Here is a 25,453-nt window from a genome sequence, read left to right as displayed (position 1 = left end):
GGGCATCTCCTCCACTACCTGGGAGCTTAGCTCCACATGCAAACCCTCCTGTACCTCATTACTCGTAGTGGGCAACTCCTCCACTACCTGGGAGCCTAGCTCTACATGAACCCCAGCACTCGTAGTGGGCATCTCCTCCACTCCCTGGGAGCCTAGCTCCACATGAACCCCCTCCTTTACCCCAGCACTCATACTGGGCACCTGCTCACCAGTCTGAGGAACTGGCTCTTCAGATACATCCTTACCTTCTACAACAATACTTTTCTGTAGCATAACATTTCCTTCTAATACAAGTTGCAACCCCGTGCCCTCAACACGGTTAACTTGTTCCTCAGCAACAGGTGCTTGTGGCTGCTCTACCGCTGTCGGTCCACCTCTCCCTACATCAGTGGGCCCAGGCGTTACGATGACCACCTGTGCCCCTCCCTCTGCCTTCTCCCTTTTCGGGCAAGCATGTCGCTTATGACCAACATCCCCACACTCAAAACACCGTTGACTACCCGTACTAGCATAAGCCATATACAATCTATTGTCATACTTGATTTTAAACGATAACTCTAAAGTCTGCTCCGGTGAGTCCAAAAACATAAACACCTGTCGCCGAAATGACATTACCTGTTTCAACGCCGGGTGTTTGCAACCCAACGGGACAACCTTAATTGAACTGGCGAACTTCCCAAAGCGCAATAACTCGCGCTCCAATAACTCATTAGGAATAAACGGTGGTACATTTGAAATCGTTACCCTTGTTGACGGAGAAAAAAGCGGCGTAACTTGAATAAACATTCCTTTAAGAAGTACACCATGCTCAACCATCCGATCAACTAGACACTCTTCTTTAAGAAATACCACCACAGCTTTATTCATCCGGGATGCATACGCAATATTCTCATAGCCTACCTTCTCTCCTACGGCGACCAGAAACTCCTCCACTGTGACAGCAGCTTCAGTAACACACCTAAAGCCATGCCGAAGTGACAGGGACGGCATCCCCATTCGGGCTGCCATCCCCGCCAAAATCAGGGTAATTTCGATACGAAAACAAAATACTTAATTCTACCACAACAAAAATAATAACGTTAATCATGCATCAACAAAAAAAAAAATGCCACCAAGAAATAGCAAACCGAAAGAAAGTTGTGAATATCTAACTCTCCACAACACACGCACTCCTTCACTCAAACAATTCCCAGCATGCACCAATCACTCCCAGCATGCAGAGAGAGAGAGAGAGAGCAAAAGAGGGAGAGAGAGAGAGAGAGAGAGAGAGAGGGAGAGGGAGGGAGGGAGAGAGGGAGAGGGAGAGAGAGAGGGAGAGAGAGAGAGAGAGAGAGAGAGGGAGGGAGGGAGAGAGAGAGAGAGAGAGAGGGAGAGCGAGAGAGACAGAGATTTTTGACTTTTTGTCTTGGCAGGTAGCCTAGTGGTTAGAGCATTGGGCCAGTAAGCAAAAGGTTGCTAGATTGAATCCACTAGATGGCATGTCTAAAGTTTTAGACTGATCCAATGAACCATTGCATTTCTGTTCAAAATTTTGTATCAAGACTGCCCAAATGTGCCTAATTTGTTTATGAATAACTTTTCATCTTCAAAATGGTGCACTCTCCCCAAACAATAGAATGGTATTATTTCACTATAATAGCTACTGTAAATTGGACAGTGCAGTTAGATGTACAAGAATTTAAGCTTTCTGCCAATATCAGATATGTCTATGTCCTGGTAAATGTTCTTGTTACTTACAACCTCATGCTAATCGCATTAGCCTACGTTAGCTCAACTGTCCCGTGGAAGGGACACCGATCCCGAAGAAGTTTTAAAATAAAACATCAAAATATATCCAGTGCTGCATACATGTACCATACTCACCTTGCCCTCTACCCTACGATACAACACCACACATTAAAATAACCAACATCTCACCACTTCTACAACCATATATCCAAAACACCTCCCCAGCTATACAGACAGCCCCCCAACACACCATATCTCCTGAAACATCTTCCCCAGCTATACAGACAGACAGCATCCCCCAGCTATACAACAGCCCCCACCATATCTCCTGAAACATCTTCCCCAGCTATACAGACAGCCCCCCACCGACACACCATATCTCCTGAAACATCTTCCCCCCCAGCTATACAGACAGCCCCCAGCCCCCCAACACACCATATCTCCTGAAACATCTTCCCCAGCTATACAGACAGCCCCCCAACACACCATATCTCCTGAAACATCTTCCCCAGCTATACAGACAGCCCCACCAACACACCATATCTCCTGAAACATCTTCCCCAGCTATACAGACAGCCCCCCCAACACACCATATCTCCTGAAACATCTTCACACTTTTTATAATTTTATAGAATTCAAATTCCACCCTAAGGCGCGCAGAGACCATCCCATTAAACAATAGTAAAGGGTCTGTTACCCTCCCTCCCCACCTTTGACCCTGTTCCTCCTTGTTAGCCAAATAGCCAACTTTGCCTGAGCAAACAGAAAATTCAACAAAACACATTTGGCCTTCTCCTTATTTGAATACCTGTACCCCATTATAAACATCCCAACAGTAAAACCCACCCCCAACCTCTCACACAGACGTTCCAATAGAGACTTTAATGGCATTAACTGGTGCACACAGAAAACACATGAATCACAGTTTCACTGTGATTCAACCCATGCCAACCAGCTGTTAGTGGCCAGGGCTCCATCAACCCCTTCTCTCCCAGCAGTCGCAGGTCACCCAGCCTTAGTAAACCCGCTGCCGTCAGTCGCTTCTTCAGGGTGGCCGACTGAACCGATCTCAAAGGGATGGCTAGGTTGTGGAAGATAGGCTCCTCCCACACCCCCTTCTTGTGTGGGCCTTAATAGCTGTCAGGGCCTCAACAATGCAGAGTGAAAGTCTGAGAGGCCTGCTGTACTCAGCCTCTCCAGCTTCATGAGGAACAGCTGCTGGTCCAACCCTAATCCTCCAGCTCTCATCAGCAGCGCGCATGCTGGTTCCCTCCAGTCGACATCAGTATGGTACAGCAGTCTCTGCGCCGCCTTTAGTCTGAAAGCAGCCTCCCTGCTCTCCAGTTTCACTATGCCACTTTTGCCCAGTTTATCTTAGCTGACGAAGCTCCCTCGTACACCTTCAGACTCGTCTCTAGTGCCTGCATATCCTGACCATCACAGAAATGTAATCTGCGTACGCTGACACTGCTATGCCTGTCAACACACCCATGTCTGTCCAGCACACTCCCTGCAGTCTCCTTTGTAGCAGGCCCAAAAAAGGCTCAATGGCTAGTGTATATAACTGCCTCAATAGAGGGCAACCTTGTCTAATTCCCCATCTCACCCAGACTGGCCTACTGAGCCCCTCCCACCTTGACCATACATGACGCCCCAGCATACAACATACATCTTCACATAGGTCAAAATCCTTTCCCCAAATCCAAACACAGACATCACATTAAACAGATACTCATGGTCCACACCATCAAAAGCCTTCTCTTGATCTAAAGAGACTAGTCCAAAGTTAGAACCACTCGACAAGTCCAACATGTCCCTGATTAAGAACATGTTGTCCGTGATTGAGTGTCCCGGTACACAATATGTCTTGTTCTGGTGTACTATAGAGTCCAGATGGGACTTCAGTCTGTTAGAGAGGACCTTGGGAAATATCTCGTAGTCCGCACAGAGTAATGCCACAGGCCTCCTGTTCTTAAGTTCACACAAGTCCCCTTTTTTGGGCTGCCTGACGACAGCTCATCGCCGACTCTTCCCCGACGCACTTATGCAATGCGCAAAAGAAATCCAGTCCAATTATTCCCCAGAATTCTTTATAAAACTCCACTGGGAGTCCATCGACCCCCGGTGCACGGCCGGGGAACATCTGGGTTACGGACTCTGCCAGTTCATGGGACAACAGGGGAATGTCCAATTCATCCCTCTGTGCCAAAGAGAGCTTAGTTCTGCAAACAAAACCTGAGCACACATAGGATCACACACTTCTGCCTTATACAAATCAGTATAAAACTCTGCAGTCCACTCCCGCATCTCCCCCACCACAGAGGTCAGACGCCCATCCGAAGGCCGTAGACAATGCATACCCTTGGCTTCATTACTGTATTTCCGAACCAAAGAAGAAGGAGCTGGGAGAATCCATCTCCTTGAGCATGGAGAACCTAGCTGTCACGTGTGCTCCCTCTCCGGCCTCTAGGTCACCATGCTGCTCGTTATGGCGCAAACCTGTCACCATCGTTACGCGCATCAGCGCATAATGACACTCAACTGGACTCCAACACCTCCTTGATTACCTGTCCTATACAGTTAAGGTCGGAAATTACATACACCTTAGCCAAATACATTTAAACTCAGTTTTTCACAATTCCTGACATTTAAGCCAAGTAAACATTCCCTGTCTTAGGTCAGTTAGGATCACAGCTTTATTTTAAGAATGTGAAATATCAGAATAATAGTAGAGAGAAACATTTATTTCAGCTTTTATTCATTTCATCACATTCCCAGTAGGTCAAACGTTTACACACACTCAATTAGTATTTGGTAGCATTGCCTTTAAATTGGGTCAAACATTTTGGGTAGCCTTCCACAAGCTTCCCACAATACGTTGGGTGAATTTTGTCCCATTCCTCCTGACAGAGCTGGTGTAACTAAATCATGTTTGTAGGCCTCCTTGCTCGAACATGCTTTTTCAGTTCTGCCCACAAATGTTCTATAGGATTGAGGTCAGTGCTTTGTGATGGCCACTCCAATACCTTGACTTTGTTTTGCCATAACTTTGGAAGTATGCTTGGGGCTATTGTCCATTTGGAAGACCCATTTAGCTTTAACTTCCTGACTGATGTCTTGAGATGTTGCTTCAATATATCCACAAAATTTTCCTCCCTCGTGATGCCATCTATTTTGTGAAGTGCACCAGTCCTTCCTGCAGCAAAGCACCCCCACAACATGATGCTGCCACCCCGTGCTTCATGGTTGGGATGGTGTTCTTCGACTTGCAAGCCTCCCCATTTTTCCTCCAAACATAACAATGGTCATTATGGCCAAACAATTCTATTTTTGTTTCCTTCCTGAGCGGTATGACGGCTGCGTGGTCCCATGGTGTTTATACTTGCGTACTATTATTTGTACAGATGAACGTGGTACCTTCGGGCATTTGGAAATGGCTCTGAAGGATGAACCAGACTTGTAGAGGTCTCAATTTTTTTCTGAAGTCTTGGCTGATTTCTTTTGATTTTCCCATGATGTCAAGCAAAAATGACTTGTGTCATGCGCAAAGTAGATGACCTATCCAACTTGCCAAAACTATAGTTTGTTAACAAGAAATTAGTGGAGTGGTTGAAAAATGTGTTTTAATGACTCCAACCTAAGTGTATTTAAACTTCCGACTTCAACTGTATTCACACAACACACTCCTATTTCCCACATCTCTGGTGCCATTTATATTAAGCGATCCGACCCAAAGAGTCTCCATAAGTGGGAGAAAGCCAGCAAAGAAAGAGACCAATAGCAAAGCTCAAAATGCCTCCGGGGGCCTCCGCCCCAAACACCAGGCAAAGGTTCTTTAGTGCCTATTCCGATCCCAACTCCTTTCTTCCTCCCTTTTTCCTCTTCCACATGATACAGTCCTCAACCCCCCCCCTAGTCTCTTACACTTCCCCACTATACTCTCCTCATCCACTAGCATAGCATGACTAGACCCAGCCTCATCTACACCACCATCCTTAGCATGACTAGACCCAGCCTCATCTACACCACCATCCTTAGCATGACTAGACCCAGCCTTATCTACACCACCATCCTTAGCATGACTAGACCCAGCCTCATCTACACCACCATCCTTAGCATGACTAGACCCAGCCTCATCTACACCACCATCCTTAGCATGACTAGACCCAGCCTCATCTACACCACCATCCTTAGCATGACTAGTCCCAGCCTCATCTACACCATCATCCATAGCATGACTAGACCCACCTCATCTACACCACCATCCATAGCATGACTAGACCCAGACTCATCTACACCACCATCAATAACCTGACTAGACCCAGCCTCAGCTACACCACCATCAATAACCTGACTAGACCCAGCCTCATCTACACCACCATCCTTAGCATGACTAGACCCAGCCTCATCTACACCACCATCCTTAGCATGACTAGACCCAGCCTCATCTACACCACCATCCTTAGCATGACTAGACCCAGCCTCATCTACACCACCATCCTTAGCATGACTAGACCCAGCCTCATCTACACCACCATCCATAGCATGACTAGACCCAGCCTCATCTACACCACCATCCTTAGCATGACTAGACCCAGCCTCATCTACACCACCATCCTTAGCATGACTAGACCCAGCCTCATCTACACCACCATCCTTAGCATGACTAGACCCAGACTCATCTACACCACCATCATAACCTGACTAGACCCAGCCTCATCTACACCACCATCCTTAGCATGACTAGACCCAGCCTCATCTACACCACCTTCCATAACCTGACTAGACCCAGCCTCATCTACACCACCATCCTTAGCATGACTAGACCCAGCCTCATCTACACCACCATCCTTAGCATGACTAGACCCAGCCTCATCTACACCACCATCCTTAGCATGACTAGTCCCAGCCTCATCTACACCATCATCCATAGCATGACTAGACCCAGCCTCATCTACACCACCATCCATAGCATGACTAGACCCAGACTCATCTACACCACCATCAATAACCTGACTAGACCCAGCCTCAGCTACACCACCATCAATAACCTGACTAGACCCAGCCTCATCTACACCACCATCCATAGCATGACTAGACCCAGCCTCATCTACACCACCATCAATAACCTGACTAGACCCAGCCTCATCTACACCACCATCCTTAGCATGACTAGACCCAGACTCATCTACACCACCATCAATAACCTGACTAGACCCAGCCTCATCTACACCACCATCCATAGCATGACTAGACCCAGCCTCATCTACACCACCATCAATAACCTGACTAGACCCAGCCTCATCTACACCACCATCAATAGCATGACTAGACCCAGCCTCAGACAGCCTCACACAGACACACAAAGAGAAACATCCTGACGTATGTGCAGGCATTCAGGTAACGCACACACAGAAATACACGCATTCACACTTACACAGAGGTGCGTGCACACACACACACACACACACTCACTCCCCCATACTGTATGGTAGTAAGTGTATTGGGTAGGTGAGTTGACAGTGAGCGAGGTGGAGAGCTCTGTCTGCAGCAGAGCATGTTATTGAGCTCTCTCATGTTCCCCTGTCTGGAGTAAATGGGGCCTTTCTGTAGAACAGTCTGCAGTCACTTCACTCCCACTCTCATGTGACTGCAGCATTAGGCAGGGCTATCTACACACCATCACGACTAGACGCACACACTACACCACCACACACACTAGACCCAGCACACACACACACACACACACTACCCACCTCATCACACCACATCACACACACACACACACACACACACACACACACACACACACACCACACACACACACACACACACACACACACACCTAGTTGGAACAAACCCTGGCTGGTTAACTGGCCATGCTACTCCTGGGACTCAAGTGAACTGTACTCTGAAGTCATGATTCAAGGTTGTTGTGTGTTGTCCATTGCAACCTTGAGTTTTTTCATTTTTGTTACCTGGTACCAGTACAGTTGTTGTATTTCATTCTGCCGCACTATGTCTCGCACGTTTCAATGATGTAACAAGGTGGTCCGGGTTGCGCCATGCCGCGGTTAAGGAGTTAACGTACGCTAATGAGAAAAGATTTGAGATCCCTGCTGACTTAAGGGTTTGATGTGAGAGATGAGGGTGCTAATTCTCCAAAGTCTCTCAATAAGTGCAGATTAGCCTCCGCCGAAGCCATGACGATTAGCCTGGCTATCCTCCAACGAAGCCATGACGATTAGCCTGGCTATCCTCCGCCGAAGCCATGACGATTAGCCTGGCTATCCTCCGCCGAAGCCATGACGATTAGCCTGGCTATCCTCCTCCCACTCTCATGTGACTGCAGCACACACACACGCACACACACACACGCACACACACACACGCACACACACACACACACACACACACACACACACCTAGCCCCTGGTTAACTGGCCATGACGACTCCTGGGACTCATCCTGTACTCTGAAGTCATGATTCAAGGTTAGCCTGGCTATCCTCCAACCTTGAGTTTTTCATTTTTGTTACCTGGTACCAGTACAGTTGGCTATTTCATTCTGCCGCACTATGTCCATGACAATGATTAGCCTGGCTATCCTCCGCCATGCCGCCATGACGATTAGCCTGGCTATCCTCCGCTGACTTAAGGGTTTGATGACGATTAGCCTGGCTATCCTCCAAAGTCCATCAATAAGCCTGGCTATCCTCCGCCGAAGCCATGACGATTAGCCTGGCTATCCTCCAACGAAGCCATGACGATTAGCCTGGCTATCCTCCGCCGAAGCCATGACGATTAGCCTGGCTATCCTCCACCGAAGCCATGACGATTAGCCTGGCTATTCTCTGCCGAAGCCATGACGATTAGCCTGGCTATCCTCCGCCGAAGCCATGACGATTAGCCTGGCTATCCTCCACCGAAGCCATGACGATTAGCCTGGCTATCCTCCGCCGAAGCCATGACGATTAGCCTGGCTATCGTCCGCCGGCCATGACGATTATCCTGGCTATCCTCCGCAGAAGCCATGACGATTAGCCTGGCTATCCTCCACCGAAGCCATGACGATTAGCCTGGCTATTCTCTGCCGAAGCCATGACGATTAGCCTGGCTATCCTCCGCCGAAGCCATGACGATTAGCCTGGCTATCCTCCACCGAAGCCATGACGATTCGCCTGGCTATCCTCAGCAGAAGCCATGACAATTAGCCTGGCTATCCTCCACCGAAGCCATGACGATTAGCCTGGCTATCCTCCACCGAAGCCATGACGATTAGCCTGGCTATCCTCCGCCGAAGCCATGACGATTAGCCTGGCTATCCTCCACCGAAGCCATGACGATTCGCCTGGCTATCCTCAGCAGAAGCCATGACAATTAGCCTGGCTATCCTCCACCGAAGCCATGACGATTAGCCTGGCTATCCTCCGCCGAAGCCATGACGATTAGCCTGGCTTTCCTCCGCAGAAGCCATGACGATTAGCCTGGCTATCCTCCACCGAAGCCATGACGATTAGCCTGGCTATCCTCCACTGAAGCCATGACGCCACTAAGCGAGGCTGGTTAAGTGATCACCCTACATGTTAACGAACTAGGTTAGCAAAGCATATTCAGATGAAAAAAGACTGCATTAGGTCCATAACGTCCATTAATCAATCAGAGAAATACTCTTTAAGGCAGTTGTAATCATTTTCTAGCCAAAGTGTCATTAATGTACCAATCATAGATTGCCCCTTAAAATGAAAAAAATTATGTGTCGTTGATGCCATTACTAATTCAATACTGACAAAACCACATAGTCTGTTTTATACTTAACCAATAAGGCACGAAGGCGTGTGGTATATGGCTAATATACCACGGCTAAGGGCTGTTCTTAAACACAACACAACGCTGAGTGCCTGGATACAGCCCCTAGCCGTGGTATATTGTTTACTCCATGTGTAACTCTGTGTTGTCTGTTCACACTGCTATGCTTTATCTTGGCCAGGTCGCAGTTGCAAATGAGAACTTGTTCTCAACTGGCCTACCTGGTTAAATAAAGGTGAAATAAAAAAAATAAAAAATATTGCCCATATAACACAAACCCCTGAGGTGGATTTCACTGTTGTATTCAGCGCATGTGACAAACAAATTTGGATTTGATTTGCCTTATTGCTATTATAAACTGGTTACCAACGTAACTAAAGCAGTAAAAGTAAATGTTTTGTCATACCCGTGGTATACAGTCTGATATACCACAGCTGTCAGCCAATCAGCATTCAGAGCTTGAACCGCCCAGTTTATAAGTAATTATATATTGTAAGATTGATTCATTATTCAAGGCTGAGTTTATAAAGTGCAGCCTTCAAGAGTATTTCAACTCTAAAGTTTATGAGAAAAAAAATGTTGGATAACTTTTTGTCAAGTTTTACACCACATCATCACTTTTCTAGTCACATAAGATGATTAATAAGAAATGTGTCGGCTGTGTTAACCTTGGTGCCTTGTGCCTTAGTAAGAGAGAGAGAACTAGAGAGAGGGGCAGAAAGACAGAGAGAGAGAGAGAGAGAGAAAGAGAGAGAGAGAGATCCTTGCTCCTCCAATGGCAGTTCTGCTGTTGGGAGTTTGTTATCTCTCGCTCTCTCTCTCGCTCTCTCTCTCTCGCTCTCTCTCTAGCTCTCTCTCTAGCTCTCTCTCTAGCTCTCTCTAGCTCTCTCTCTCTAGCTCTCTCTAGCTCTCTCTCTAGCTCTCTCTCTAGCTCTCTCGCTCCTCTCTCTAGCTCTCTCTCTAGCTCTCTCTCGCTCCCTCTCTAGCTCTTTTTTTCTCTGTCTTTCTCTCTCTCTATCGCTCTCTCTCTTTCTCTCTCTCTCTCTAGCTCTCTCTCGCTCCCTCTCTAGCTCTTTTTTCTCTGTCTTTCTCTCTCTCTATCGCTCTCTCTCTTTCTCTTTCTCTCTCTAGCTCTCTTTCACTCTCTCTCTCTCTCTCTCCTTTTTTGTTCAGGTTTTCTTAGCAACATTATTCCTGCCTCCTCTATTCTAGCACACCCTTACTTGACACTTCTATTTATCTGTCAGAGTTGGCAAATTACTCTGCATCACAGCTCCACTAGCCACTCCATGTTTCACCTTCCCAACTCTGTGACAAGAAAACCAGCGTTAGAAGTGAGATGAATGTTGGTGTCTAGTGTCAGCGTGCGTCCTGGGGAGTGAGCTGGTGCAAGGGACGAGTGGGCAGGCAGGCTCATGTGGTGAGGGGGTGGGGGACGAAGGGAGTAGTGAAGGAGAGGTTGGAGGTAGGGTGTTGTTGGCCAGGCTACACGGCCTTAGAGGTACGCTTTTAAAATAGCCTGATTCAGCCGAGTATACACACAGCGTGGAGTCGAATTCCTTTGAGATGAGAGGAGGCTGTGATGCACAGGGACACTGGTGTTGTCACAGATGCTTCCTGTTGGCGTGGGTGTTTAATTGTGTGTGTGTGTGTGTGTGCGTATGTGAGTAGGTGGAAAGATATGTGTGTGGTTGTGGGTGGGGTGTTGTTGGCCTTGCTACACAGCCCAGAACTAGGAGGGTAGATGTGTGTGTGGCTGTCTGGGTGTGTGTTTGTGTTGTGTGTTTCTGGGTGCTTATATGCGTGCATTCGTACATACATACATACAGTACATACATACAGTACATACATACATAGCTACTCCGGTTGTGTCAGTCTGTGTCCCAGTAATGACTTGCCTGGTCATAGCCACAGAATTCACACAGTCTCTAAAAATATCGCTTTTAAAGGAATCTCTAAATGGAGTGGAAGGAATGATATTCACACTGTTCCAGCACGGTAATTAAAATGATAGAAGAATCATATATCAGCCCCTGCTTTTGCTGCTGGCTCCTGATTTAAGCTAACAATTTTATCATACAGTAATAATCCAGATTCCTCCAAGAAAAGAGTGGCACAGTGTGTATATGTCATTACTGTATGTCCATAACTATACCCTTTTCTCTGACTCAGTTTGAGAACTATAATAACTCTCTCTCTCTCTCTCTCTCTCTCCCTCTCTCTCTCTCTCTCTCTCTCTCTCTCTCTGTCTCTGTCTCTGTCTCTCTCTCTCTCTCTGTCTCTCTGTCTCTCTCCCTCTCTCTCTCTCTCTCTTTCTCTCTCTCTGTCTCTTTCTCTCTCTCTCTTTCTCTCTCTCTCTCTCTCTCTCTTTCTTCCCCTAATCCCTCCCTCCTTCCCCCCTCTTCCCCCCCACCTCCCTCTCTATCTCCCACTGTGCAGCCTGTGAGTTGATGAACAGGGGGATCCTGGCTCTTATTAGCTCAGTTGGCTGTATGTCGGCGGGCTCCCTGCAGACGCTGGCGGACGCCATGCACATCCCGCACCTGTTCATCCAGCGTGCCCCCGCCGGCACCCCTCGCTCCAGCTGTCCTCTCGTCAGCCGCGGTCGCCAGGACGACTACACCCTCTTCGTTCGCCCGCCCGTCTACCTCAACGACGTCATCCTCCAAGTGGTCAACGAGTACAGCTGGCAGAAGTTCATCATCTTCTACGACCAGGAATACGGTAAGGATCGGCCGACGGTGGTGTTATGGGAAGAGAGGGAAGCGGTCCTGGGCTCATATACTATTCAAAATCATTTCTAATACAGTATCTGTGCTCGATTGACCTTGCCTTTTGCAATGGAACCAATGGGAAGGTTTCAAGAGGCAAACCCCCCCCACCTGGCACTCCTCGCAGGCTTAAGCAAACATTCTTAAAGTATTTGAAAAATGTTGAATAGTATGTGAACCCAGGTATGCTGAGAAGGGGGGTGCAGAGAGTAGGAAGTGGGGAGGGATGCACTATAGCTGATATTCATAGGGACGGATTCAATGATGTATGAAGATGTGTGATGGAGATCTGATGGACTCGCAGCTTGGCATACATTAGCATGCTAATGGATAACGGCCTGAACTCCCTGCATTCTGGAGGACCAGAGTCAATGCACCAACATAGTTAATGTTCCCCACCATCTCCATCCACCTTCATTACACTGCATTATATGTGTACATACTGTTTGTGGGAGGGAGGGAGGGAGGGAGGGAGGGAGGTAGGGAGGGAGTGTCTGTGTGTATGTGTTTTTATGTGTGTGTGTGTGTGTATGTGCCTGAGAGAGAAAGAGAGAGAGAGGCAGAGAGATAGGGATTGTTTATCACTAGATGTGTAAGTGTGTAGATCCGTATGTCCGGTCCTGTGTGTGGGAGGGAGGCAGCTTCATCTCCACCTCCCCCGTCTATCCCTATGGAGCTTATCTCCCATGGTCCACTGCACCAGGTTAAAAGCATCAAGGCTGGCTAAATAAGTTTGGCTCCCAGAAGAACATCCTTCAGAACCATTTTGGGTCTCACACTGCCAGTTGCACTGTGGCGTTGTATAGTGCTATAACGACTCTCTGCGGCTGCCCGCCACATTCACCAGAAGATGCTCCTATCCAAGGTATTAACCGTACCAGTCTCTAAGCCTGAGCTCTTTGAGATGTGACAATGTTCTCTTACGCATCGCCTCGTCTTTGTCTGGCTTTGGGGACTCTGGAGTGTGTATGTGTAAATTGGGGATAATACAGTGTGTATGTATAAATTGAATTGGGTTGCCCACTCCTCTATTTTGTTTAGGTCTAGTGGTGCAATCTGAAGACAGAAAACGATAGGAGTTCTGTGTCTGTGTACCGGGGGATTTGGGCTTGAGAGTTCACAGAGGTGTCGCTCCTATCAGAGTTTATAAGTCTAACTAGCCTGGGTTCCAGATCAGAGTTTATCACTCTATCTAGCCTGGGTTCTTTTGTCATCTCCTTATGGAATTGTCATGACAAATACGATATGTGGAACCAAAAAAATAAACAATCACCAAATGTGTGATTGAAGGGTAGTTGTAGTGGTTATTGAATCAGGCTAAAATCCTCTTTCTCCTCCAGCTCATTAATGATATAATGTTCATATTTAGAGAATGCCGAATTGCCAGACTGTTTGGCTTGTCAGTGGAGTAGGCAAAAGCACAAAGAGATCTGGGACTGGGCTCTAGTCTATCCTACAGGGCTCGGAACTTCATCTGTTAGAGTAGGACATTTCCCAACAGGACTGCATATTACCAAGCCTCCTAGGCCTAGGCTATGATGCTGGCTACAGCTACTCTGGGAAAACAGGTTAAAACAAAGTGCAGGTGAATTCCCAGTTGGATGTTGGAGTCACTGTGGAACACGTCGACATACCTCGAGCAGAGAACATGTGCAGGGATCGATAACACAGCTACACTGGAGTGGCCACATGATTAAGTAGGCCCATTGTTGTTGATGGGGGGGTAGAGAGGAAGCCGACCCCAAAGTCTGCATCCCCAACAGCTCCCTATTCCCTACATAGTGCATTATCAGAGCCCTATGGGGCTCCCTTTATGCCCCTTGTTATAAAGCAGTGGACTATATAAGGAATAGAGTGCAATTTGGGACGTTACCAGAGTCTGCTACCACCATAGAAGCAGCCTTTGTATTGGTTGAGCATTGGCCCCACTTCTGACCAATCCCCAGCCACCTCTCCAAAATGGGATTTGGACAGTTGAGACTTGTGCTGTACATGTATCCCTTCTGATCCAGTTCTGTGAGTGTACGAACGTTTTAGGCAGAAACTATATTTAGCTTTTTAGCCGTTCTTGATTATTTAAAAAATATTTACAGAAATATTTGAAATGATCCAAGGTAGCTAGTCTGTACAGTGTTTGCTGTTTTAATATTTATAGAGCTTGATTTTACTGAGAGAGATCATAAGTTGTGACAAATGTACACTTATTGGCAGTAATGTACAGTGTTTATTTTGTGTACAACAGTACTGTGTGTCTAAGACTCTGGGACATTAAAGTTCATCCTATATCATTATTGTAAGCATCTCAGTTATCCATACAGAAACAGAATGTTCATCGGAGCATCTGGTGATCCATGTGAATGGTGCCAGGTTGACAATTCCAACATACAGTGAGGGAAAAAAGTATTTGATCCCCTGCTGATTTTGTACGTTTGCCCACTGACAAAGAAATGATCCGTATATAATTTCAATGGTAGGTTTATTTGAACAGTGAGAGATAGAATAACAAAAAAAAAATCCAGAATAACGCATGTCAAAAATGTTATAAATTGATTTGCATTTTAATGAGGGAAATAAGTATTTGACCCCTCTGCAAAACATGACTTAGTACTTGGTGGCAAAACCCTTGTTGGCAATCACAGAGGTCAGACGTTTCTTGTAGTTGGCCACCAGGTTTGCACACATCTCAGGAGGGATTTTGTCCCACTCCTCTTTGCAGATCTTCTCCAAGTCATTAAGGTTTCGAGGCTGACGTTTGGCAACTCAAACCTTCAGCTCCCTCCACAGATGTTCTATGGGATTAAGGTCTGGAGACTGGCTAGGCCACTCCAGCACTTTAATGTGCTTCTTCTTGAGCCACTCCTTTGTTGCCTTGGCCGTGTGTTTTGGGTCATTGTCATGCTGGAATACCCATCCACGACCCATTTTCAATGCCCTGGCTGAGGGAAGGAGGTTCTCACCCAAGATTTGACAATACATGACCCCGTCCATCGTCCCTTTGATGCGGTGAAGTTGTCCTGTCCCCTTTGCAGAAAAACACCCCTAAAGCATAATGTTTCCACCTCCATGATTGACGGTGGGGATGGTGTTCTTGGGGCCATAGGAAGCATTCCTCCTCCTCCAAACACGGCGAGTTGAGTTGATGCCAAAGAGCTCCATTTTACTCTCATCTGACCACAACACTTTCACCCAGTTGTCCTCTGAATCATTCAGGTGTTAATTGGCAAACTTCAGACGGGCATGTATATGTGCTTTCTTGAGCAGGGGGACCTTGCGGGCGCTGCAGGGTTTCAGTCCTTTACAGCGTAGTGTGTTACCAATTGTTTTCTTGGTGACTATGGTCCCTGCTGCCTTGAGATCATTGACAAGATCCTCCCGTGTAGTTCTGGGCTGATTCCTCACCGTTCTCATGATCATTGCAACTCCACGAGGTGAGATCTTGCATGGAGCCCCAGGCCGAGGGAGATTGACAGTTATTTTGTGTTTCTTCCATTTGCGAATAATCACACCAACTGTTGTCACCTTCTCACCAAGCTGCTTGGCGATGGTCTTGTAGCCCATTCCAGCCTTGTGTAGGTCTACAATCTTGTCCCTGACATCCTTGGAGAGCTCATTGGTCTTGGCCATGGTGGAGAGGTTGGAATCTGATTGATTGATTATATACAGGTAACATCCCTTTAAGAGTGTGCTCCTAATCTCAGCTCGTTACCTGTATAAAAGACACCTGGGAGCCAGAAATCTTTCTGATTGAGAGGGGTTCAAATATTTATTTCCCTCATTAAAATGCAAATCAATTTATAACATTTTTGACATGCGTTTTCCAGGATTTTGTTGTTGTTATTCCGTCTCTCACTGTTCAAATACACCTACCATTAAAATTATAGACTGATCATTTCTTTGTCAGTGGGCAAACGTACAAAATCATCAGGGGATCAAATACTTTTTTCCCTCACTGTACATGGTATGATCAAATCAAATCCAACTATATTTAAAGTGTATTTATTAAAATCGCAACATCATTTACAGTAAAAAAAATTAAGTTGATTTTATTTTTAGTACAATTTAATAAAACATTCTGATTTTATATATAACCCTTTGGGAAGGTATTTTCTAAATAGTCACCAGTTCCTGGTGAGCAGCCTCAAATAATATATACACTGCTCAAAAAAATAAAGGGAACACTAAAATAACACATCCTAGATCTGAATGAATGAAATATTCTTATTAAATACTTTTTTCTTTACATAGTTGAATGTGCTGACAACAAAATCACACAAAAATGATCAATGGAAATCAAATTTATCAACCCATGGAGGTCTGGATTTGGAGTCACACTCAAAATTAAAGTGGAAAACCACACTACAGGCTGATCCAAGTTTGATGTAATGTCCTTAAAACAAGTCAAAATGAGGCTCAGTAGTGTGTGTGGCCTCCACGTGCCTGTATGACCTCCCTACAATGCCTGGGCATGCTCCTGATGAGGTGGCGGATAGTCTCCTGAGGGATCTCCTCCCAGACCTGGACTCAAGCATCCGCCAACTCCTGGACAGTCTGTGGTGCAACGTGGCATTGGTGGATGGAGCGAGACATGATGTCCCAGATGTGCTCAATTGGATTCAGGTCTGGGGAATGGGCGGGCCAGTCCATAGCATCAATGCCTTCCTCTTGCAGGAACTGCTGACACACTCCAGCCACATGAGGTCTAGCATTGTCTTGCATTAGGAGGAACCCAGGGCCAACCGCACCAGCATATGGTCTCACAAGGGGTCTGAGGATCTCATCTCGGTACCTAATGGCAGTCAAGCTACCTCTGGCAAGCACATGGAGGCCCCCCAAAGAAATGCCACCCCACACCATGACTGACCCACCGCCAAACCGGTCATGCTGGAGGATGTTGCAGGCAGCAGAACGTTCTCCACGGCGTCTCCAGACTCTGTCACTCTGTCACATGTGCTCAGTGTGAACCTGCTTTCATCTGTGAAGAGCACAGGGCGCCAGTGGCAAATTTTCCAATCTCTGTGTTATCTGGCAAATGCCAAACGTCCTGCACGGTGTTGGGCTGTAAGCCCAACCCCCACCTGTGGACGTCGGGCCCTCATACCACCGTCATGGAGTCTGTTTCTGACCATTTGAGCAGACACATGCACATTTGTGGCCTGCTGGAGGTCATTTTGCAGGGCTCTGGCAGTGCTCCTCCTGCTTCTCCTTGCACAAAGGCGAAGGTAGCGGTCCTGCTGCTGGGTTGCTGCCCTCCTACGGCCTCCTCCACGTCTCCTGATGTACTGGCCTGTCTCCTGGTAGCGCCTCCATGCTCTGCGCTACACTACGCTGACAGACACAGCAAACCTTCTTGCAACAGCTCGCATTGATGTGCCGTCCTGGATGAGCTGCACTACCTGAGCCACTTGTGTGGGTTGTAGACTCCGTCTCATGCTACCACTAGAGTGAAAGCACCGCCAGCATTCAAAAGTGACCAAAACATCAGCCAGGAAGCATAGGAACTGAGAAGTGGTCTGTGGTCACCACTTGCAGAACCACTCCTTTATTGGGGGTGTCTTGCTAATTGCCTATAATTTCCACCTGTTGTTTATTCCATTTGCACAAAAGCATGTGAAATGTATTGTCAATCAGTGTTGCTTCCTAAGTGGACAGTTTGATTTCACAGAAGTGTGATTGACTTGGAGTTACATTGTGTTGTTTAAGTGTTCCCTTTATTTTTTTGAGCGGTGTATATATATATTTTTAATCTCTATTTAACTAGGCAAGACAGTTAAGAACAAATTCTTATTTACAATGACGTCTACTGGGGAACAGTGGATTAACTGCCTTGTTCAGGGGCAGAACGACAGATTTGTACCTTTTCAGCTTGGGGATTCAATCTGCTGCCCCAAATAATAATAATAATAATAACAACAACAATAATAATAATAATATGCCAAGAGCCTCAAATCTCAGCCTAAACACTTCCGCTGCTTTTCAGATTTACAGGGAGCCATTTATTTTCAGAGGGAAAATTATGAAAATGTATTTTCTGAGGGAGATTTATGGTGCGAGGCAGCCATTGTAATGCAGGTGTGTTGTGAAGCATCAGACACAGAAGAGATATTGCAGCTACTCTGGGATTGATGGAGGCAGCCTGAGACCTGTACCTCACTCAATCTGCACAGACAGATACACACACACATACAATTACTCCTAACCCATCCTCAACAGTTTGACAATATGTGATAAAGTGAAAATCTGAGCTCCCCACCCGACCCTAACCCGACCCTAACCCACTAATATAGAAAATGCACAGTTACATTTTTTTGTCCTTTTTGCCTCAGTGGATGGACGTTAGCATTTGGCGATTGGCGTGTATTTGGAGTGAGTAATTTTAGAAAATCTATAACAAGCATTTCTTGTTGGACAAATTCAGGTTTCGTCCATTTGCTTTTGTTTGGTTCTTAGTGGATACACCACAGGAGTTTGCCTCAGGACTTTACATGGTAATGCCCATTTCTGCTAGAATTGAGGGAAATAATAATTTCTGAGATATTGGGACAACATTGCTGTGTAGAGTAAATCCATACATATATATATTATAACTAGATTGGGATTAAATTAGCCAATACCAAGGTGGATGATCCCCAGACATTCTCTTCGCTGTAGAACTGTGACTCGTAGCATATAGAGTGTATAGACCTAGACCGCCGCACCCCCTCTCTCAATACTAACGATAATGAAGACACTAATGTGGATTGTAATTACGCCTGTGTATTTTCTCACTGATTGAAAGTGCCTCTAACCAACACATCTCTGTTCATTTTCCCAGGCTGTATTATTCTCCTGTAGTCTCATAATGTAAACCAGGGTGACAATAACAACAATAGCAGCAGTGGCAGCCTGGCGTGTTGCCGGCTGGGGCATTAGTGTCACTTCTTTATTGAGTTGTAATGGTCATGAAGAACTCACATTAGCAACACTCTTTTACTTCCTCGCTATTCGATATCTGTCTCCCTCCCTCCCTCCCTCCTCACCCATACACAGTCACGTTGTAAACAGCAGCAGCCCAGCTGCCGACCGAAATGGCGTGTGCATCAGCAGGGACCTCTGGGTATTCCTCCCTCCATGTGTCATAAAACGTTTCCCGAAATAAAGAGACAAGCTGGTGTGTGGAGTCCGAGCCCCGCCCCCCAGCCCTCTCTGAAAACCGTGGCGACACAGTGGCCTATACGTAGACACTTCCTGCATGTTCTCCTCCCCTCGTCCTCCGCATGGGCATCTCTCCAGGCCAACTCTCACCCTCTGAACTTTTGACCCCGACTGATGATGTCATCCGGGAACTGGATCGTTTGTCAAGTCATCCGGCTGTTTTTCCTGTCCCTCTGTGTTGGTTGGTGCTGTGTATATACTCCCTAACACCTTACACCATCGACTCAGCCCAGCATCTAATGAGGTGCAATTCATCTGTTCATTGTTTAATGATGACAATGACAATGAGGCAAATGTCATCATTTGTTCACATCAACTACATTATTAGCCAACTAATGTACACCATATAGACATACAGTGGCGTCAAACAATTTCACAGCCCTTGACTTATTCCACATTTTGTTGTGTTACAGCCTGAATTGTAAATGGATTGAAATATATGTAAAAATCTCACCCATCTACACATAACACCCTATAATGACAACGTGAACACATTTTATCAGAAATGTTTGTACATTTATTAAAAATGAATATTATATATATATATATATATATATATATATATATATATATATACCCCTGAGTCAATACATGGTCGAATCAATTTTGGCAGCGATTACAGATGTGTCTTTCTGGTCTCTAAGAGCTTTAATTTTACAATAAGCGCACATTATTATTTAAATAATTTGTCACACCCTGACCATAGTTTGCTTTGTATGTTTCTATGTTTTGTTTGGTCAGGGTGTGATCTGAGTGGGCATTCTATGTTACATGTCTAGTTTGTCTATTTCTATGTTTGGCCTGATATGGTTCTCAATCAGAGGCAGGTGTTAGTCATTGTCTCTGATTGGGAACCATATTTAGGTAGCCTGTTTGGTGTTGGGTTTTGTGGGTGATTGTTCCTGTCTCTGTGTTTGCACCAGATAGGGCTGTTTTAGGTTTTCACGGTTCTTGTTTTTGTTAGTCTGTTCATGTATAGTTTTCTTCATAAAGAACCATGAATAGAAACCACGCTGCATTTTGGTCCGCCTCTCCTTCAAGTCAAGAAAACCCTTACATAATTATTCAATCTCTGTCAAGTTTGTTGTTGATCATTGCTAGACAGCCATTTTTAAGTCTTGCCGTAGCTTTTCAACCAGATTAAAGTCAAACTGTAACTACAGTAGGCCACTCAGGAACGTTGATTGTAACTCCAGTGTATATTTGGCCTTGTGTTTTAGGTTGTTCTGCTAAAAGGTGAATTTGTCTCCCAGTGTCTGTTGGAAAGCAGACTGAAACCTGCTTTTCCTCTAGGAGTTTTCCTGTGCTAAGCTGTATTCCATTTCTAATAACTGTTCAACTGTGGGACCTTAGAAATAATTGAACGTGTAGGGTACAGAGATGATGCAGTCATTCAAAAATCATGATAAACACTATTATTGCACACAGAGTCCTTGCATCTTATTATGTGACTTGTTAAGCAGTTTTTCTCCTGAACTTATTTAGCCTTGGCATAATAAAGGAGTGGAGTACTTATTGACTCAAGACATTTCAGATTTTCATTTTGTATTAATTTGTAAACATTTCTAAAAACGTAATTCCACTTTGTCGTTATGGGGTATTGTGTTTAGGCCAGTGACAGGCTCTAACAAAACAAAATGTGGAAAACTCCAAGGGGTGTGAATGATCTCTGAAGGCACGGTATATGCAAAGCAACACTATAGCGCTATAGAAGTACGTAGTCGCCATTGGTGTACCACGGAACCAATTTATTCAGAGACCAAAACACAACTTTTCCCCACAATTTCTGAATCAGTGCCACGTTTGGGAAGGCACCTTTGAACTCATGTTTGGTGGGAGTTGGATTGTGCATTCCGCCAGTGACCCAGCTGCAGAATGGGTTTAATGAAGGCCTGCCCTCCTAGCTGAGAAATAGGGGGTGGGTAGGGAGGGAGGAAGGGAGAGGGGGTGAGATAGGGAGGGAGGGTGAGATAGAGAGGGGGGGAGGGAGAACAGTAGGAGGAGAGAGAGAGAGGATAGGGAGAAAGGGAGGGAGCGAGAGAGGGGGGTAGGGAGAAAAGGAGGGAGAGAGAGAGAGGATAGGGAGAAAGGGAGAGAGAGAGGGGGGAGGGGGTAGGGAGAAAAGGAGAGAGAGAGAATAGGGAGAAAGGGAGGGAGGGAGAAAAGGAGGGAGAGAGAGGAGGAGAAAGGGAGGGAGAGAGAGAGGGTAGGGAAAAAGGAGGGAGAAAGGGAGGGCCCTTGAGAGAGAGAGAGGTAGGGAAAAAGGAGAGAGAGAGAGGAGGGGTAGGGAGAAAAGGAGGAGAGAGAGAGAGGATATGGAGAAAACTCACTGAGGAGGGAGAGAGGGTGAGATAGAGAGGGGACAGGCTAGGGAGAAAAATGAGGTGGAAACTGGATGCAGGGACCATATTAGAGACACATATTTCCCTCAGAGAGAGGAAATAGGGAGAAAATGACCTGTTGCCACAAAAAAAGGAACCTGTGAAGAACAAACACCATTGTAAATACAATCCAGGTTTATGCTAATATATTTTCCCTTTTGAAAGCAGAGTAATGTCTTTAGGAACTTCTGAGTGTAATGTTTACTGAGATTTCACTTTTGTTTATTATCTATTTCACTTGCTTTGGCAATGTTAATATATGTTTCCCATGCCTATAAAGCCCCTTGAAATGAAAGGGAGGGAGAGAGAGAGAGAGATGAGCAGCCAGTCAGCTCTCTGACTATGATTAATTATAATATGTACCTCTTCCTCTTCAGTGAGACAGCTGCCCACCTCACCGCTGCAGAGACAAATGTACTACACAGGTCCAACTCCAGCACACTGAAAGAGAAATGCTAATTCTGTCGATTACAACATTTTTGTACAGAAGCAAATGTGCTGTGATAAAAGTGAATGTGTAATACTATGATTTTGTAGTGTACTGTATACCAAATACTGTCCATATGAATGGGGAATGGTGGAATGTGGTCTCCAATAAGCTGTTTCTGAGTTTATTGACATATCTTTAACTCAATAGATGTCCCTGTTCGTCAAACTGTGAACCGCCATGTCAGGTGGCAGCACAACAATAAATGTCATGAAATTATCTCTCTTACATTCTCTCTCTCGCTCTCTGAATCTTTCTCTCCCTCCAACTCCTCCCTTCTTTTTCTCTATCTCCCACTCCTCCCCTCTATCTCTCCCACTCCTCCCCTCTCTTTCTCTCTCTCTCCCACTCCTCCCCTCTCTTTCTCTCACTCTCCCACTCCTCTCTCTTTCTCTCTCTCTCCCACTCCTCTCTCTTTTCTCTCTCTCTCCCCACTCCTCCTCTCTCTTTCTCTCTCTCCCACTCCTCCTCTCTCTTTCTCTCTCTCTCCCACTCCTCCTCTCTCTTTCTCTCTCTCCCCACTCCTCCTCTCTCTTTCTCTCTCTCTCCCACTCCCTCTCTTTCTCTCTCTCCCCACTCCTCTCTCTTCTCTCCTCTCCCCTCCTCCTCTCTCTTTCTCTCCTCCCTCTCTCTCCTCTCCTCCCATCTCCTCTCTCTTTCTTCTCTCTCTCTCTATCTCTCCCACTCCTCCCCTCTCTTTCTCTCTCTCTCTCCCTCTCCTCCCCTCTCTTCTCTCTCTCTCCCACTCCTCCTCTCTCTTTCTCTCTCTCTCCCACTCCTCGCCTCTCTTTCTCTCTCTCTCCCACTCCTCCTCTCTCTTTCTCTCTCTCTCCCACTCCTCCTCTCTCTTCTCTCTCTCTCCCACTCCTCCTCTCTCTCTCTCTCCCACTCCTCCCTTATCTTTCTCTCTTTCCCATCTCCTCCTATCTCTTTCTATATCTCTCCTATATCTCTCCTCCCCTCTCTTTCTCTCTCTCCCCACTCCTCCCCTATCTTTCTCTCTCTTTCTCTCTCTCTCCCACTCCTCTCCTCTTTCTCTCTCCCCACTCCTCTCTCTTTCTCTCTCTCTCCCACTCCTCTCTCTTTCTCTATCTCTCCCACTCCTCCCTCTCTTTCTCTATCTCTCCCACTCCTCCTCCTCTCTTTCTCTCTCTCCCTCCTCCTCCTCTCTCTTTCTCTATCTCTCCCACTCCTCCCCTCTCTCTCTTCTCCCTCTCCTCACTCCTCCCCTTTCTTTCTCTCTCTCCCCACTCCCCCTCTATCTTTCTCTATTTCTCCCACTCCTCCCCTCTTTTCACTCCTCCTCTCTCTTTCTCTCTCTCCCACTGCTCCCCTCTCTTCCCCTCTATTACTCCCACTCCTCCTCTCTCTTTCTCTATCTCTCCCAATCCTCCCCTCTCTTTCTCTCTCTCTCCCACCCCTCCCCTCTCTTTCTCTCCCACTCCTCCTCTTTCTTCCTCTCTCTCCCACTCCTCCCCTCTCTTCCTCTCTCCCCCCTCCTCCTCTCTTTCTCTCTCTCTCTCTCTCTCTCTCTCTCCTCCCTCTCTTTCTCTCTCTCCCACTCCTCCCCTCTCTTTCTCTCTCTCTCCCACTCCTCCTCTCTCTCTTTCTCTCTCTCTCCCACTCCTCCTCTCTCTTCTCTCTATCTCCCACTCCTCCCCTCTTTCCTCTCTCCCCCATCCTCCTCTCTCTTTCTCTCTCTCTCTCTCTCTCCCACTCCTCCCTTATCTTTCTCTCTTTCCCACTCCTCCTATCTCTTTCTATATCTCTCCTACTCCTCCCCTCTCTTTCTCTCTCTCTCCCACTCCTCCCCTATCTTTCTCTCTCTTTCTCTCTCTCTCCCACTCCTCTCCTCTTTCTCTCTCTCCCACTCCTCTCTCTTTCTCTATCTCTCCCACTCCTCCCCTCTCTTTCTCTATCTCTCCCACTCCTCCTCTCTCTTTCTCTCTCTCTCACTCCTCCCCTCACTTTCTCTATCTCTCGCACTCCTCCCCTCTCTTTCTCTCTCTCCCACTCCCCCTCTATCTTTCTCTATTTCTCCCACTCCTCCCCTCTCTTTCACTCCTCCTCTCTCTTTCTCTCTCTCCCACTGCTCCCCTCTCTTCCCCTCTATTACTCCCACTCCTCCTCTCTCTTTCTCTATCTCTCCCAATCCTCCCCTCTCTTTCTCTCTCTCTCTCCCACCCCTCCTCTATCTTTCTCTCTCTCCCACTCCTCCCCTCTCTTTCGCTATCTCTCCCACTACTCCCCTCTCTTTCTCTTTCTCTCCCACTCCTCCTCTTTCTTCCTCTCTCTCCCACTCCTCCCCTCTCTTCCTCTCTCCCCCCCTCCTCCTCTTCTTTCTCTCCCTCTCTCTCTCTCTCTCTCTCTCCCACTCCTCCCTTATCTTTCTCTCTCCCACTCCTCCTATCTCTTTCTATATCTCTCCCACTCCTCCCCTCTCTTTCTCTCTCTCTCCCCTCCTCCCCTATCTTTCTCTCTCCCCTCTCTTTCTCTCTCTCTCCCACTCCCCCTCCATCTTTCTCTCTCTCTCCCACCCTCCCCTATCTTTCTCTCTCCCCTCTCTTTCTCTCTCTCTCCCACTCCTCCTCTCTTTCTCTATCTCTACCACTCCTCCTCTCTCTTTCTCTCTCTCCCCTCCTCGCCTCTCTTTCTCTATCTCTCCCACTCCTCGCCTCTCTCTCTCCCACTCCTCCTCTCTCTTTCTCTCTCTCCCCCGCTCCTCCCCTCTCTTTCTCTCTCTCTCCCACTCCCCCTCTCTTTCACTCATCCTCTCTCTTTCTCTATATTTCTATCTCTCCCACTCCTCCCCTCTCTTTCTCTCTCTCTCCCACTCCCCCTCTATCTTTCTCTCTCTCCCACTGCTCCCCTCTCTTTTCTCTCTCCCCCACTCCTCCTCCCCTCTTTCTCTCGCTCTCCCACTCCTCCTCTCTCTTTCTCTATCTCTCCCACTCCTCGCCTCTCTTTCTCTCTCCCCACTCCTCCCCTCTTTCTCTCTCTCCCACTTCTCCTCTCTCTTTCTCTCTCTTCCCACTCCTCCCCTCTTTCTCTCTCTCCCACTCCTCCTCTCTCTTTCTCTCTCTTCCC

At 46.7% G+C, this 25,453-nt stretch overlaps 1 protein-coding gene across 2 annotated transcripts in view; it reads left to right on the top strand.

The window, feature by feature from the left end:
• The window catches only part of LOC112249431 (glutamate receptor ionotropic, delta-2), a 724,520-nt gene that overhangs the window by 357,214 nt on the left and 341,853 nt on the right, over positions 1 to 25,453 (top strand). For both annotated transcript variants that reach the window (XR_006083189.1, XM_042320306.1), the window contains exon 3: positions 11,976 to 12,260. Coding sequence is in view for 1 of the 2 variants with exons in the window: in XM_042320306.1 (XP_042176240.1) it covers positions 11,976 to 12,260 (285 nt within the window). In the remaining variant the exon portion in view is untranslated. The remainder of the gene's footprint in view (positions 1 to 11,975; positions 12,261 to 25,453) is intronic.

This window comes from Oncorhynchus tshawytscha, linkage group LG04 (assembly GCF_018296145.1).
Source record: "Oncorhynchus tshawytscha isolate Ot180627B linkage group LG04, Otsh_v2.0, whole genome shotgun sequence".
In the NCBI taxonomy this organism is placed as follows: domain Eukaryota; kingdom Metazoa; phylum Chordata; class Actinopteri; order Salmoniformes; family Salmonidae; genus Oncorhynchus; species Oncorhynchus tshawytscha.
The sequence above is the reverse complement of the archived record's forward strand: the minus strand, read 5'-3'. Positions and strand labels throughout refer to the sequence as shown.